The sequence below is a fragment of the Ailuropoda melanoleuca genome, chromosome 7 (genome assembly GCF_002007445.2).
Source record: "Ailuropoda melanoleuca isolate Jingjing chromosome 7, ASM200744v2, whole genome shotgun sequence".
NCBI lineage: Eukaryota > Metazoa > Chordata > Mammalia > Carnivora > Ursidae > Ailuropoda > Ailuropoda melanoleuca.
The window spans coordinates 111510991-111528465 of record NC_048224.1 but is presented as its reverse complement, the minus strand read 5'-3'; the positions used below and the strand labels follow the sequence as shown (position 1 = coordinate 111528465).

General features: G+C 40.2%; 1 protein-coding gene across 15 annotated transcripts in view; it reads right to left on the bottom strand.

Annotated features, from left to right (window-relative positions):
* The window catches only part of SCEL (sciellin), a 187665-nt gene that overhangs the window by 101474 nt on the left and 68716 nt on the right, over nt 1–17475 (bottom strand). For 6 of the 15 annotated variants that reach the window (XM_034665330.1, XM_034665335.1, XM_034665339.1 and 3 more), the window contains exons 1-3: nt 16435–16603; nt 1224–1285; nt 290–407 (exon numbers count right to left, since the gene is read on the bottom strand). In XM_034665330.1, the coding sequence (XP_034521221.1) occupies nt 290–407; nt 1224–1266 (161 nt within the window). In that variant the 5' untranslated portion in view covers nt 1267–1285; nt 16435–16603. Of the gene's footprint in view, nt 1–289; nt 408–1223; nt 1286–16434; nt 16606–17475 lie in introns of those variants that run through there. The other 9 variants (XM_034665337.1, XM_034665338.1, XM_034665345.1 and 6 more) reach the window with 3 other exon arrangements.

Below are 17475 nucleotides of genomic sequence, written 5' to 3'. Positions count from 1 at the left end.
GTTTATCAAATAGACACAAATGTCCATTCTAGTTGTAACAGTGAAACTCTGCTTTTTCTCCCTGATGACTCACATGCTCTTCACTATGTGGATAATAAAAATGGTAGCAATATTCTTGAAAATCTGAAAGCCAGTGTATGCCTACTAAATCTTACCAAATATTAGGCCATGCAACAAAGTGTTTTAAGGAAAGCACCTGCTTTCCAGATGACCACTAGCTTCCCAGCTAGAGAATGGCTCTCTCTACTCATCCACCCATCCACCCTTCACCCTATCCACACCCTCTTACTTTTCTTCTTCGGGACGTTTCTTTATCCAGCTGTTGTCCTGTAAGAAAGTCCTTCTTTTGTTCACCTCATGAAAACCCTGTTGCCTCAATGTGATCCCCTGAGTGGTACTCTTCATATCTATCAACAGAAAAAACAAAACAAAACTGGGAGATGCAATTGCATGGGGTCGAGTGTGAATTTGTAAACCTGGGTGTCTTGAGAGGTGCATCTGATTGGCCAGCATCCATCTTCTAGGCTGACAAGTTCAGCATTGTTTCAAAATAGGACGTGCTGGTAAGAGAGAACAAATTCCACACCCAGCATCAGAGATAACATATAAAACTGCTCAGTGCCAAGTGAAACTCCAACACAGGTCACGAGTCCTATGTGGCTCCCAGGAATACAGAACCATGGGCGTCACATAAACCAAGCCACGGTTTGGTGGGTTGACCATTTTATTCAAAATGAAATATGCTTCAGAAATACACACAGGGGGAAAAAAGTACACACAAGACTTGTTTTACAAGTACGTAGTAAATGATAGTCAAGAAATCCTGTTGCTTTTGATTACAAGTAACTGAATTCTTTAATCTCCCGGGAGTCAGAAGCATAGAATGTCCCACACACAAAAGAACATGTTTATTAATTAAAAAAAAAATCTTTGCATTGCATTTACATGAGTAAAAGCTCTCACACTCTTACTTTTTCCTTAAGCCTAACTTTGGCAATGCTAATTTAGACTGTTGCTTCTAAGCATTCCATATCTATATAAAAGAATTAAGAGCTATGAGTTGTTTTTCTCAGATTTTTAAGTTTTCTTTTTTAATTAATTAATTTATTTTTTGATGTAAAGTTCGATGATTCATTAGTTGTGTATAACACCCAGTGCACCATGCAATACGTGCCCTCCTTATTTTTAAGTTTTCTGAGTAAGGAAAATATTATCTACATTACCATTTCCAGTGGGAGACACTTTTCGTGAGGTAAAATTGGACATGCTGTCTTCCAGTAAGGATCTAAAAGAAAAATGAGGGGGGAAAACACAACAATGATTCTAAGAATCTACAAGTGACCCTTTCATTGGTAATGACCCTTTTCCAATGACATTAAGATAGTCCCAAGATCTGATATCATGAATACATGACATCAAGTCATGTAAGAACCTGAGAGATCGTCTATTCCAATGTATTTATTATACAGATGTAGAAATTGAGGCAAAGAGCAGTTAATGTCCCCTATGTTATATAACAAGCAATTGGCTCAATGATGCCACCAATTAACTCATTTATTCAATCAATAAATAGGCATTGGGTGCTTATAGTGTGCTTGTCGCTAAGCCAGGAGCCAGAGACAAAAAGATGAGTAAGAGAAATGTCTGGTCAGGTCAATAGGGAGATAGAGACACAGAATTCACAGCACAATATGCAGAGTGCCTCCGGGAAAGCAAAGCGAACTCAGGGCTGCATTATGACTTTGTGAGTCCTAGGCAGTTTTGCTTTCATAGGCTTCGTCCTTCACACACACAGACACACACATACACAGGCACATGCGCACACACACACACACGCGCGCGCGCGCACATGCCTACACAGTTAAAAATTGTATTTGATGATTGTTAGTATAAAGATGAAAAGTAATCCAGGCTGGCTTAATTAGCATACATTCATTATTATTATAATATTCATATTTTTTCTTCTGTTGTTAAAAGGAATTAACTTTTTCTGTTTAATGGTTAAGTTGGCCCTGGGTTTCCTTGAATGTGGAATTCTCTATTTTAAAACTGGAAAAGTCCTGAACAAATGGGGATGGCTGGTCCCCTAGGTGGGGTATTATGTTTTTTGCAGAATCCACCCAACCACACAATGGGTGAAATGATGGAGGGACATTAGATCTCAAGCCAGGGGCAAGTCATAGGCCAAGCTTTTTCACATCAAAGTTCTGTAATTGAGGGGCGCCTAGGTGGTTCAATAGGTTAAGCATCTGCCTTCGGTTGAAGGACTCAAGTCATGATCCTGGGGTCGGCCTCCCTGCTCATCTGCTTCTCCCTCTTCCTCTGCCCCTCCCCCATGCTTGTGCGCATGTACACTCTCTCAAAAAAAATAAAATAAAATCCTTAAAAACAAAAGTTCTGTAATTGAACCACATAATCTCCCTGTAAAATGGGCTAATGAAACCTGCCATCATAGGTTTGTGATGATTAAATGAATAATGTACACAAACATCAATCATTAAACTGTAGATGCTATTCCAACTTAAGACCATACTATCAGGCGGCTGTTCATAGGTATAACTCAGGGGTTCTAAAGGCCCCTGTCTCTCACCCTCTGATGCAAATGTATACCTTACAATAACTTGCCATAGGACCTGAAATGGTAAAGACACATTCCTTTGGATCATGTCATCTTTTTTCTTGGGACTTTCTTTTAGAATGTACATACCCCTACCCTAGAGTAGGTGCGAGTGGAATGTGCTGGTGCCCAGACCAGGTCCCCTCTATCTAGCTCATGCTTGGCTCTATGGGCTCATGATTGCTGGTGGGGCTACCTGGTTACACATCCTCCCCACACACTACAACTTACCGCCAATGGTTGAATGACCCAGGGTAAAAGGTGAATCTCTTGCCACAACATAGAGCCAATTCTGCAGGTGATTTATGCTTCAGAGCTCACTATGGGATCAGGCCGAAGCCAGACGGACAGAGAGCATTTCCTTGCTCAGCCCTCCCCCTGCCTCTACTTCCTGCTTCCCTTTCTCCTTTCTCCTGAGTGCTTACCCTCAGGAAGTCACAGGCACCCAAATTCCTCTCAGGCACTGCTTCTAGGAACCCAACCTAAGACTAACCACCAATGTAATCAATCATGGCATTATCTTCACAGAGATCAATAGCTGTTCACATCACTAATAGCTGAGAGTCTGAAGGTCTTGGTAAAGTTAGAAAGATCTCCATTTAAAAGATGCTATTTACTGACTCTTACCTTGAGTGTGTTGTAGTTCGGCTCCCTCATCTATCAACTGAGGTGAAATAGCTGTTTTGAAGATCGAATTAGATGACATTTGTAAAATGTCTAATATTATTGCCCAACACACTGAAAGTACACAATTTTTAAAAAAAGATTTTATTTATTTGAGACAGAGCATGAGCAGGAAGGTGGGCAGAGGGAGAGGGAGAAGCAGACACCCTGCTGAGCAGGGAGGGCCCCCCGATGTGGGGCTCAATCCCAGGACCCCAGGATCATGACCTGAGCCAAAGGCAGACACTTAACCAACTGAGCACCCAGGCTCCCATGAAAATGCTCAGTTTTTAACCTCATGCCTCTATCAACTTGGAAAGCAGAGAACAAAGACATAAGGTAGGTGTGGTTGGGTGTGGGGATGAGATGGAACAGCCTTAAATTTGGGACACGGGGCATGCAGGGAATGTGGGCAGCCTCTGGCCGGCTGTGTTCGAAATTCACTAAAATTTGGCAGAAAGAGGTGGAAAAGAGGCATGTGAAGATAAACTTCAATCTCAACTATTTGTTCCTTTCCTCTCAGTTTGGCCCAGCTTATCTGGGCTCTTGGCTAACCTTCTGTTTCTCAATGGACTCCAATAAATTCTCTTCCTGAGCTGCTAAAGACCTGGAGAGTTCACAGCTGATTGAACTGAGATTCTGCAGTGGGGTAAACAATGAATGTGTATTTGATGATACATTTGCAAAGACTGCAAATTACATGTAAGACACAGGGCAAGGTAAATGGAGAAAAAGCATTTTTAAAATTGTCTATTTGTCTATCTCTCCCAAAGGACTGAGTGTCCCGGGGGCAAAACCTAAGTCTTTCCCTTCTATATTTCCCCTGCCTAGAGCAGAGTAGATGCTCCTTAAGGGCTTGCTATGGGCTGAATATGTCTCCCCCGAAGTTCAAATGTCAAAGCCCAGTACCCAGTACCTCAAGATATGACTGTATTTGGAGACAGAGCCTTTAAAGAAATGATTACGTTAGAACGAGGCCATTAGGTGGGTCCTCTTCCAACCTGTCTGGTGACCTTATAAGAAGAGGAATTTTGGACACAAAGAGACACCAGGGTTGTATGTGCACAGAGAAAAGGCCATGTGAGAAAGTGGCCATCTGCAAGCCACGGAGAGAGGCCAGAGGAGAAAGCAAACCTGACAGCACCTTGATCTTGGACTTCCAGCCTCTAGAACTATGAAACAATCCACTTCTGTTGTTTAAGTCAACCAGTCTGGGGTACTTTGTTATGGTACCCCTAGCAAATAAATAGAGTACTTACAGAAAAAGTGATTTAAATATTCCTAAAATAGTTAGGTTATTCAAAGGGCTCTGTCACACTGTCTCTGACCTGTGCCCTTTGTGTCTTCAACTGTCCTACTGCATGGGGCTGCTACTAATGGCAATAGCACCTGCTCTGAGTAAGTGCCCCCCAGGCATTAGATTTTCTTTGCTATTCTACCCACATCCAACCTCAATTCTCCTCCCAAGCAAGGCTCCTGCTGCTCCTTAAATTATGCTGGGTAAGGAGGAGAGTTCAGACAAGAATAATACTTTAGATGATTTTATAGTAATTTACAGTTTATCCCTTTTGGTTTCCACCACAACATTTAACAGTGATATAATTCCACGACAAAAATGGATAGACCTAGAGGGTATTATGCTAAGTGAAATAAGTCAGAGAGACAAAGACAAATATCATATGAGTTTACTTATATGTGGAATCTAAAAAAAACAAAACAGAAACAGACTCATAAAGACAGAGGATAAACTGGGAGGGGGAAGGGTGGATGGACAAAATAGGTGAAGAGGATTAAGAAGTACAAACTTCCAGCTATAAAATAAATAATAAGTCACTAAGGTGAAAGGTACAGCATAGAGAATATAGTCCATAATATTGTAATAACATTGTATGATGACAGACAGACGGTGACTGCATTTGAGTGGTGAGCACTAATACAAAGAATTGTCAAAATCACTACGTTCTATACCTGTAACTAATATAACATTGTATGACAACTATACTTTGCTTTTAAAAAATTAGAGTGATAGAATCCCTACCTTGCAGAGAGAGAAGCAAAGACTCAGCTCGAGTAGCTAATGAGTGGCAAAGCAAGGACTCAACCTGAGTCTTTCTAGCTGGAGGCTCATCATTTTTTCCTCTATGCCAGGACTCCCACATCGTTAGCACGTCCTGCAAAGTTGTACAGAGAAAAGCAGGTATCTCCTCTTTACCTTATATTTAGAGAATGGCTCTAATCAGATCCAACATTCTCCCAGAGGGTCTGACATTTTCATGCCTTCCGTGGCTAGGCATTATCCAGAAGTCCTAGTGTAATGGAGTCAAATGAGATAAGACACCCAAGAAGCTCATAGCCCTTACCTTCATTCTCCCTGGGACAATGACTAGCCTCAGCTGTCCTGTAAACACCTCACTGGCTCCACTCCAGAGTCTCTGTAGTACTTTCTAGGAAAGTTTCCAACAAACCCACTTGCTTTCTCTAGGACACCCAGTTCTATCTTGTTGCCTCTTCCATGAAAATCCCCAGGAAGAACTTAGCCTTTTGTGCTTCACCCTCCCTCTTCTCCCAAACTAGGATGCATGCAGAAGGTAGGACAAGCCATCTTGAGACCATGGACTAACCATGAAGACTAAAGTCACATAGTAAGAAGAGCAGAGCAGGAAGTTGAAGGAGCCTGGTGCCTTGCCGGTTTCGCAAAGCTGCCACAATAGCCCTGGATTATCTAACTCTTGACTTCTCTTGCAAGAAAAAAATAAACTTCCTAGTTTGTTCAGAAGATTGTTTTCCCATATTTTTATTACACAAGTTTAATGCTCTTCCTACCTGTTACGAGGCTATTGTGGAGCAAATAGAAGGTGTAAGTTGTAACAAACCCATGGTGGTCTACAAAATATAAGATATCAGTAACTCTTTTATTTATTTATTTGACAGAGATAGAGACAGCCAGCGAGAGAGGGAACACAAGCAGGGGGAGTGGGAGAGGAAGAAGCAGGCTCCTAGCAGAGAAGTCTGATGTGGGGCTCGATCCCAGAATGCCGGGATCACGCCCTGAGCCGAAGGCAGACGCTTAACCGCTGTGCCACCCAGGCGCCCCTAAGATATCAGTAACTCTTGGGGTGCCTGGTGGCTCAGTCAGTTAAGTGTCTGCCTTTAACTCAGGTCAGGATTTCGGGGTCCTGGGATTAAGCCCCGCATCTGGCTCCCTGCTCAGGGGACTCTGCTTCTCCCTGTCCTTCCGCCTGCCCCCCGTTTGTGCTCTCTCTCAAATAAATAAATAAAATNATATCAGTAACTCTTGGGGTGCCTGGTGGCTCAGTCAGTTGAGTGTCTGCCTTTAACTCAGGTCAGGATTTCGGGGTCCTGGGATTAAGCCCCGCATCTGGCTCCCTGCTCAGGGGACTCTGCTTCTCCCTGTCCTTCCGCCTGCCCCCCGTTTGTGCTCTCTCTCAAATAAATAAATAAAATCCTTAAAAAAAAGATATCAGTGACTCTTTTGTTAGTAAAACACTATTTCTTGCAATATGTCTATGTGTTCAATGTTCCTAGCAAGAAGGATCACTTGTTGAGTCCCTACTATTGCTTCAGACTGTGCCACGTGCTCTATGAATGTTATTTTATTTAGTCCTTCCAAATTAGTACTATTATCTCTAATTATAGGAATCCAAAACTCAGAGAGGTTAAATAACCTGCCCAAGGTCACACAGTATGTGGTAGAACCAGGAATTGTAATTAGGTCCCTATGACTGCAGCGCCAAGGCTCTTTTGAGTACACGATACTACATGCCACTCCAAGTACCATGTGATATAACCAACACCAGACACTCAAGGAAATGCCCTGGAGTTCTGAAAAATGGAAAATAATGGAAGAGGAGCTGGGAGGAGCAGCAGTAATGAATGGCTGCTCCAACATCTCTGGACAGCTCAGCCTCCAGCCTCACTCCTGTTGCATCTACACTGAAGCCATGAGTGGCTGGGCACTATCCCTGACCAGACTCCTTCCCTGAATCTCTCTCCCTGTGAGAGAACCTGATAATGTTTTATACTCTTTCTTAGCCCCATGCTGTCCATTGACACAAAGTAAATTAGAAAGGAACATGTAATATATTCTATTTTCAGGTGATAATAGTTTAATAAGTATGCAAGAGTTTTGTTCTTATGGAAGTGACTAATATTGTAAGAAAATAAATTTTTCTCATTAAATCTACATGTGTCACTCTTTTTTAAAAAATATTTTATGTATCTATCTATTTATTTATTTGAAAGAGAGTGCATGAGTGTAGGGGCAGGAGGTGGGGGAGGGGGAGAAGGAGAGGGACAAGCAGACTCCACGCTGAGTGCAACTTGATGTATGACCCTAAGATCACAAACCGAAGAGAAAACAAGAGTTGGTCCCTCAACTGACTGAGCCTACCCAGGCGCCCTGCATATGTTCCTCTTACATCTCCCACACAATCTCCTTCAGCCCCACCTTCTCCTTTTCCTCCTTAGGACCCAGTGGCTATGTGACCCTAACCATCTTCCCATGTCAGCCCATTTGGTGGCCCAGAACCGTTTTTAGAAGCTCCAGTCTAAAACCTCTAAGGTGCAAGCCCCTGTCTCATCCACCTTTCATGCCTCGGAAAGTTTACTGCAATGGAACTCTTTCTGTCTTGCCAGAATATAAAGCAACATTTTTTATATATGGATATTTCTTGTACTCTTGCTAAAATGGATCAACAACATATGTCTTTGTGAATAACCCTTATTAATAATTAATATTAATTAAATATCCTTTCATCAAGTGACCCAGAGATTAAAAAAAAACCTCTTAAATTGATAGTGCCAAAAATATATGCAGCCAAATTTTATTCTTATGGCATTTTTAAAAAAATCACTTATTTCAGGTACTAAGATTACCCTGAGTTTCAAACCTACTCAGACATCTTCGTGTCTGTATGTGCCTATAAAGTGTCTAATAATGACACCTTAGTAGCCTTGGTTCAGCCAATTAGACTTATTTCTAAGCGCTGCCCTTCAGTTTCATTCCAATTAAGTTTTTAACTTCTCAGGAGAAAGACTCTAATGTCAGCTTCTCAAAAAGCTGTAACCAGTGTATATGCCTAACAATGGCAGATAACCGGCAACTGTATTTTAAATGTGGAATTTTTATGGGAAAAGATGTGTGAAAGCTGTCTGTCTCTACTATACCGAACACTACAAAAGCCTTCCCTTTAAAGCATCGAATGCATAAGCTGAAAATTCTGATGTGACATCATGACATCAAATCAGTAAAGACAGAGGAAAAAAACTTTTCAACTTCTGGCTCATCTTTCGTTTCCTCTTTGTGGCCAAACACCAGAAAGAGCTGGGTTTTACCCCATGCCTACAGCCTACACACAAAGACATCTGTCTTTAGGTTTAAGATGAAATCACTTCTTAAGCTCTGAATTGCAAAAGCAATCAAGTTTCTTAGTTCTCTTTCGGTGTATCTGAAACTATCAAACATCTCCTATTTCTTAAATTTGTCCTCTTTTAACTTTCTCTTCATCTCCTTATGGTCTTTCTCAATTTCCTTCAGTGTTTCCTATTTGTAGTAATAGCACTTCCCCAAGAGCCCTTAGGTCCGTTAGGTTAAACCCAATCTCAGTTCCAGCTCCTTCTGTCCCAACTCTAAAAATTTCCTGGATCACCTCCTAACTAAGCTACAGTCTTTTCCTTCACCATTTGGGTCTTCTTGACAAAAAGACTATGGATCTCACTCTTCCCTTCCCGAAAGGACAAAATGACTCTTGGCTTCCCTAACAAGGTCCTTACCACTCTCTGCTACCTTTCTTTTCAAAAAGATTGAGTGAGCAAAGAAACTGGAATGGGGTGTTGCATAGAGGAAAAATAATAGGAAAAGTGAGACAGAAAGAGGAAAATAGGCTGACAAAATAGATGATGAGAGGAGAAAGGAGTAAAAAAAAAACAAGAAAAAATCAATTCTGACTTTTGGTATTTGGGTCATACAATAGTGTTAGCTGTATGGAGCTCCAATTTTATATGTATTATCTCATTTAAGACACACACGCACAAGGCTTTAAAGTTGATGCTATTATTATCCTCATTCTACACCTAAGTGAAACTCTGTGATGAATGATTTCAATGAAGTCATAGTCTTTTTGCAGAAGGTAGGGCAGGAATGGAAATGGGGGCAGTGGGTGATATTAGTTGTTTCTGGAAGAGGTTTTAGGATGAAGAGTTTGCCCGAGGCTACATAGCTGGTGCACAGTTGGGATTCAACCTGGCAACAAAGTTCCTGTCCCCAGAAGCCCAGGAAACAAAAAGGGGCTGGCAAGTGGAAAGTGACAGGCTAAAAGAAAGGGTGAGAAGAATGACATTTCCTCCACTGTGGATCCCCGATGGACCTCAACTGAGAGCAAGATTGGAGTGGGCTTTCTTGGATCATTTTACCCAAGTATCATGAGATCAGCACTGAGTCATAATTGGTTATTTTAATTGCTCCAAAATCTTTCAATTTACCAAGCTTCTAATATACTTGAGTAAACTGATATCTTTATAAAAAAGAACAAATGAGAATACTTGCCTAGGGGACATCATTATAGTGATGGAAAGTATTAAAAAGCTAATGTAGAATAAGGAAATAAATACAGCAAAAAATGGCTAAAAACTGGCATATTTACACTCCCAGGTGACATTCGCCTTTGTGTATGAAAGTCTGGAGGGTTTCATGGCCCAATGATAGTGCCATACCCACTAGTCCGTTTCCCAGAAATCACTGGTAACTGGGAAAACTCCCTAGAAACTGGAAAAGGATAAATGCCATCAAACTATTTTCTGTAGGAGAGTAAGAGGAGCCTAGTAATTACAAACCAATAAACAGAAGTCTTAGCTTCTGGAAGATAAATAAAAACAAACCACCAAACAACCAATTACCACCTGAAGGAACATGAAATATTATGTAAGAAGAAAACAAACAGGTCTTCATGAAGTGCAAACATTAACAAGTCCATTTAAATTAATGGATTGTGTTTAACCTTCACATGCAGTGTAGAAGCAAATCCAATAATTACCAGGCTGGTAAGGACTCATTTAGCCTGCTGCGATGGTAGAAATTTGCAATTTCTTTAGTCACGCGATCTCACAGTCTGAACTTAACAATGAGAAGCTTGTTCACTGGCAGTGAAACAGTTCTGCACATAACGTGAGTGAAATCTTTCAGCCAGACAGATGTCTACATGCTACCGGTTTTCTGGTACCCACCATAACATTTTCTGTTTGTTCTATTTTTAGTGTGAGTCCTTCACCAGCTCTCTTTTCTGTGGAATGACAGCATCGAGTAGCATGCAGAGTCCTATTCTCTGGGACAATGATCTATTTCACTCTATAAAAGACACTGATCAAATACTCACTAATGAAAATCAAACTAAAGTTATCTATCACCTGAGCCCTTCATGGGCTATTTTCAGTTCTGGCTGAAAACATTTGTTAAAGAGTGAAAACCCAAATTTTTAACCATGGACAATGAACCAAAACCCCATTAGTTACCATAAGTACTTTACCATATTTCATATTCACAACGGCTCTGTCATGAGGTCATTCTTTATTCCAATCTTACACTGTACCATCTTTTTCATTATATCAGTAATAACATGCTCAAAAGAAAGTGTGAAAAGTCAAAGAAAGCACAAAGAAGAAGAAAAATGAGACACCTTTCATCTGTATCATTATTTTCTTCCAGGATTTCTTTGCCTATTAGATCCTACTGATCAACATTTTTCAATGTCATTAAAAACAATTAAATGATCATTTCTTCTGCAACTAAAATATATTTCATCTTATGTGCTTATTAATATAATTCTTCTGTTGTTTCCAACAAAGCATAAAAAAATCTTTGACCACATCTCTGATTATTTTCTTTGGATGGATCCCTAGAAGTGAAATTACTTGCCAAGGGGTGTAAATTCTAAAATGTTTTTGATCCCTGTTGTCAAATCTCCTTCCTTAAACCCTGTATCAACTTATAATGTACCAGCAGCATATAAATGTCCATACATTCACCAGTATTTAGAATTGTCACTTATAGTAATTTAATAAATGAAAGTGGAATCATTTTACCTCAACTGCATATTTTCATAATTGTATCCATTATTTTATTTATTTTGTGAATTTTCCATTGATTTATATCGTGTTTCTTACTGCTTTCTTATTTTCTTCATATATCAGTAATGTTAATTTTTACTTTTCCAATTTTGATTGCTTTTATCAGCAGCTTTCACTTCTCTAATTGTCTTTCCCCTTATAAATTTTTTTTAAAGATTTTATTTATTTATTTGACAGAGATAGAGACAGCCAGCGAGAGAGGGAACACAAGCAGGGGGAGTGGGAGAGGAAGAAGCAGGCTCATAGCAGAGGAGCCTGATGTAGGGCTCGATCCCATAACGCCGGGATCACGCCCTGAGCCGAAGGCAGACGCTTAACCGCTGTGCCACCCAGGTGACCCTCCCCCTATAAATTTTTTCATTCTTGAAAAATTCCTGTAGACCATGCATGAAATTTCTTTCTGACCTCAAAATCCAAGCAATCACCAAGACCTACAACTCTGCTCCTACATATCTTTTACGTATTTCTTTCCATAGTCAAGCTACCAATTCCAGTTGCCATAATCTGCCTACTATTTTAACAGCTTCCTAAATAAATTCCTGGTCTCTAGACTTAATCTCTTCAAACCCATTCTCTGCCAAAGAGTCACCATCTTGCTTAAAACTCCTCAATGGTGCTCCATTTCCGTGAGGCTAAAAGCCAAGTTGTTGACAAGGCTTACAAGTCCACACCCTCCTGCCTCATCTCTCCCCACTCCCCATTCCTCACTCAAGCTCTAGTTTCAGCCACACTAAATCACGCTAATTCCCTGAAGGCTTCATTCATTTTATCACCTTTAGGCTGTTGCTTACTCTATGCACTAGGACCCAAACGGTCTTTGTTCTGAGTCTTTCCTCACCCCTTACTCTCTTTTCAGGAAAGACTTCTATTCATTCTTCAGGTCACATAACCTCCCAGAAGCTTTCAGTGACACCATTTCAACGTGGCCCCACACCTCCCCAGGATGAGTTAAGGGCCCTAGTAAGTGTTCAAATAGCAAAGAGTATCTCTCCATAAAAACATTTACCAAACAGATTGCTTGTTTGTGTGGCTGACTATTCTACTATCTCCAGGGCGCACACACGTACACACACAGAGTAAATCTTGAGAACTGTAAACAAGACTATCTTCCCTACAGCTATGTTTACAGAAACTTTTTAAAGTACCTGGCACATAATCAATTCTAGAGGGATATTTATTAGACAAATGAGATTAATTAAATGTTTACATATGCTTTCTTATAATTTTTAAAAAAATATTTTATTGTTACATGGAAACTCTAATACATATAGATTTACTTTGGTAATGGTGGAATGAATACCTTTCCTATTAATATGTAATTCTTTCTTTGTCACATATAAAATTCCTACGTATTCTAGAAAGCTTCATGGCTATCTGTTTTGTTCCAGAAACCTGTCTTTAGCTTCTTGCACTGAAAACAAACTTTTTTTTTTTTTTAAGATTTTATTTGAGAGAGAGCGTGAGCGAGAGAGCAGAAGCATGGGGAGCAACAGAGGGAGAGGGAGCAGCAGGCTCCCCACTGAGCAAGGAGCCTGAGGCAGGGCTCCATCCTAGGACCCAGGGCTTGACCCTAGGACCCTTGGGCCCTAGGACCCGACTGAGCCACCCAGGTGCCCTGAAACAAACTTTTAATTACTATCTTTTTATAATACATTTTAATACCAGTGCAAGCACCCCTCATTTATTTCCCTTGTAGAAATTCTATCAACTATTCTCACCCACTTATTTCTTTCAGATAAACTTTAAAATTAGTTCCTCTAATTCCAAAATAAATATTTTATTGGAACTTTTGATCGGAATTGCACGAATCCTATCAAATGATTTCGGAAGAGCTGACATTTATGATATTCAATCTGTCCATCTAGGGACAGTACTCAAAAAGGCTTTTACTCAAGAAATTTTTCGTGTCTTACAGTAAATTTTTGTGGTTTTTTTAAATTGGGTCCCACATTTTTCTCGTGGATATTTTTTTCTTGATGTTTTACATTTCTTGTGCTATTGTGAAAGAAATAGTAATATAATATATACGTCATTAAGAATTCTAAATTTTCTTTTTATCTACTGGTGCTGTGAGATATGCATGATCATACAAGTTAGCCTTGGTTTAAAGTAGGATCATGATTCAATCCAAGTCTATCTGGACTCCTGCAGCCTCCCACAGTTTTTTTCTATATGAATTCCTTTCAAACTTTTACCTAATGACAAAAGTGAGAACACTGGGAAGGAATGAGGAAAAGGGCAGGGTTGTAAGAGAGCATTTTTCTGCAAAACCTTTTAACTAAAATTAGCTCTCAATGCGGATGTACCGTGTGGCATGTGTGCATTTTCTTAAATATCACCAGTCTCCTGGGATGTGTGTGGTCCAGTTTGAAAAGTATGGTCTACAGTTCACTACTTCCCCCCCACTACAGTTCCATAAAAGGAGACTTAATCACGTTTTAGGCCAGGGAAAATCAGGTCTAGAAATGCAGAATAAATTATTTAGATGCTTAGAGTTCTCAAGTATACAATTACGATGAGGATTCAGCACTGTTGGTTCTCATGTCTAGAAGGAAGCTAGTTGTCATTTAATGGAGAGCCATAAAAGGCACTCTTCCAATTAATAATCACAATAAAAGGATGACCTGTATCCTTAATAAGTTTAGCAACTGACATAAAATGCAATCTAATAAATACAGCTGTCATTTGGGAAAGCGTCCGTTTGAAGAAGGGCCTCTCCCAAATTCTAAAATCACATGGATTTTTACAACGGTAAACTAGAAACACTTAAACATATTTGATAAGACTTGTGATTAAAAAGGAAACTCGGAGAAACTAATGACAGTACACAGAAATTAATACATAAAACCCTTATTTCAAAGTTCTCAGCAAGAGAGAAGGAAATCGGATCAACCAGTGGCCTGGAAGCAGATCATATCAGAAGACAAGCTCTGTGGGACAGCAAAGATTTCCCTTGTACTGCTGGCCAAGGATTTTATCACTTCCTTCTTGAAGAATGCTTCAAGTTAATGCCTGAATCACAGGGATACTTTCAGTTAAATCATGTTTACTTAGGTTGACTGCTTAGTGAATTACATGCGGTTCATTCCACAGTATGAGATTAGTCATTCAAAACATACTCTTTGCTTCATTTACAGAAAAATGACTTTTTTAGGAATATCAGTCAAAATTCCAGCGGTTAGAGAAGACACTGCAGCGACAGAATGGTAGCTGAGGTGAGGATGGGGAGCAATACAACCTTCAAACTCACACCACATTGCCTTCCTGCAGAGCGGGCGGCCGCTCCTTGGATTAAAACCCTGGGAATACAATGAATAACAGGACTGACCCCACAAACCACAGACAAAAATGTATCTCATTATGTCACAGTCATACCACACACACAAGTATTACTGGATAAGGAAATTCTTATCTCCATATCATTTTAGCTCTTTTATAAAGCCAGAGGGAGGCTCATTTATGGCTCCTACATATTTTATGTGAAAGAAATTTGAAAAATCATTGAAAAATTCAGTAAGACGAAAGTCAGACTTCTCGTTCTGGTTCTGTTAACCATGTCTTGGCAAGTTGCTCGACACTGATATGTTTTGTTGTCCTCATCTAAAAAACTCACGGGTTAGACCAGATAAGGCTATGCTCCATTGCAATCAGAAATTTAATGTCAATCGGATCAAAGATTTATGTGAAGCTAAAATTTTCATAAAAATGCTGGCCTGTTTATCTGCATTCTGTCTAACCTGACATTTAAAATCAACAAATGTTTTGCTAAAATTTTTAGATAACATATCTCAGTTTTCTCAAACTGATTGTTCCAATGAACACTGGAGTACAAAAATATCAGAAAGACCGTATCTGCTCTGTAAACTGTGAAAGTGAAAGCCAGTTTTAAATTTGTTCCCCTTTCATGAAAAGTAAACTTATAATCCACAAATGCTGTATTTTAGTTTTCTGATTACTATAAATGTTTGAAAGCCAGGTTATAAAATTCCTCAGTAAACTTTTGGGAATTGAGCTCGAAACCCCTCTGAGATGCACATGACCTGGTCAGCAATGGGAAGCAATGAGAAGGCTAGAACTTAAGGCAGAGCCAGGTGTGCTGTGGGAGACACCCCTGTGGAGGGCACACAGCTGCTACCTGCAAACTGCGTGTGGCCCCAAGTTTGAGTCCTACAGCTCTGTATCATGAAAGGAAATGGTGGAGAAAAAAACACAAGTCAGACACATCGGCTTTGCTATCAATTATAAAGGAAACCTGATTAGAATAACTTTTCTATTCCTATCAAAGAATCAGTTTCTAAAACCGATTTTTCAGGACTAGGATATGAATAGAGGTTGAAAATTGCCCCTCACCTACATTAATCAATTCTAAGGTTAGAACTCAGGATATAGCATAGACAAGTTGGCCAAATGCACACGAATCCCTGGAGGACTCTACCCTCCCCCCTAGTTCACCCCACCCCGCTTTATTCCTTGGTATACTCGTGCAAGAAATGTGATTTTTCTTATTTGGGGAAGATGGGGTAGTGGGGTATGGGCTTGGCATCTCCCCCTCACAGCTCAGTGCTTGCAATGTTTTTAGAAGTCAAAACAAACAAATCTATAAAATAATGGAGTACACCGTAAAAGCATCATCTGTGAAAACAGGGAGGTCCTTTAAAAATGTTTTTATAGCCACTTGCGAAATAGAATTGCCTTGAAGAATTTACTATCCTTATGGGTGATCAGATTCACCAGCTGACAGCTCCCACATGGAAACTCAAAGAGGCTCTCATTTCTCTGCTGCTTGTGATTGTGTAAGCTGCAGGGAAGTTAAAAGGCAATGCCATCTCAAATCACAAGGAGTAGCAGAGCTGTTGACAAGCAGAACAGCCCCTTGGAAGCTGTCGAAATTTAACTGGAGAAAAGACAAAGTTAATACAGTAAGTTCTCGTTGTGATCATTTGCAAAGAACACAGGGAAAGTTATACAAGTAAAGCAGATATATTTATGTTTGCAAATATCATTCAACTCACCTCTCTTGAGCCGAAAACCAGGACTTTTTGTCTAAACTGCCTGCAGCGATTCCCCAGGTGGATCCCGCAGAAACTAATGTGTACCTGGACTTAAATGAGTGTCGTTTCCACCGCTCCTTGAGTGTGTTAATGAACAGTTCTGAGGCTTCTCCCTCGGTGGCTGAGTCACCCAGGGAGGAGGTGGGTAGTGTGAAAGAGGGTGTCACCTTGTATAAATACCAATTCAATTAAAACAGGCTCACTCATGGACCTACTGTCTCCGTCTGGTGCATTCTTGTTCTAAGTTATGGCCTTGTTATACCAAAAAGAATGTGCTCCTGTTATCGCCCTTTTAATTGATATCAACAATACACACAACTATATCACTGACAAGGAGGCGTAGTACCCAACCCATTTTGGATTCTCTTAAAAAACAAAACCAAACCTTAAGGTAGGAAGAGTTTTTTTCTATCTACCCGTGGTGGCTGGAAGGCTGGGGCACCGAGGCACAGCACAGGAAGTACATTGATTGTGGGAACCATATCCTTTAGGAGAGAAAAGTCCTTTGAAACTCTGAAATCAGAAAATAAGAAAGGATGCAAATTCTACACATGGGATATTTTATAAAACCATCAGAGGAAACATGCATTATGAAATATAAGAATTCTGATCCTTTTATTATTTCAATGTAGATAACAACGTGAAAGAGATGCTTGGGACATCTTTCACATCTGAGGGCGGAAGTAGACTCCAGTGTCAACACCTGCTCTGGGGAGGAAGCAACAACACAGAAAAGCCATGCTTGGAGGGGGTCCCCTTTACAGGCTCTGAAATGCACCTCCTATAGTAGCCAGGGAGGCTTTACGGGAAGCTCAGCAAACCTGGAAGATTGCTGAGTGAAGCCAAGTCATTAGAACTTCCTGGGTCATCTTCATTCATCCGTCATACCGACAATTAGCCAAATCCTCCCAGTTTCAAGACAGCTCCTGAAAACTATAGTCCAGCTGAGCTGTAGTCACAGAAATGACCATAACAACAGTAGAAAAATGTTCAGACTGGAAG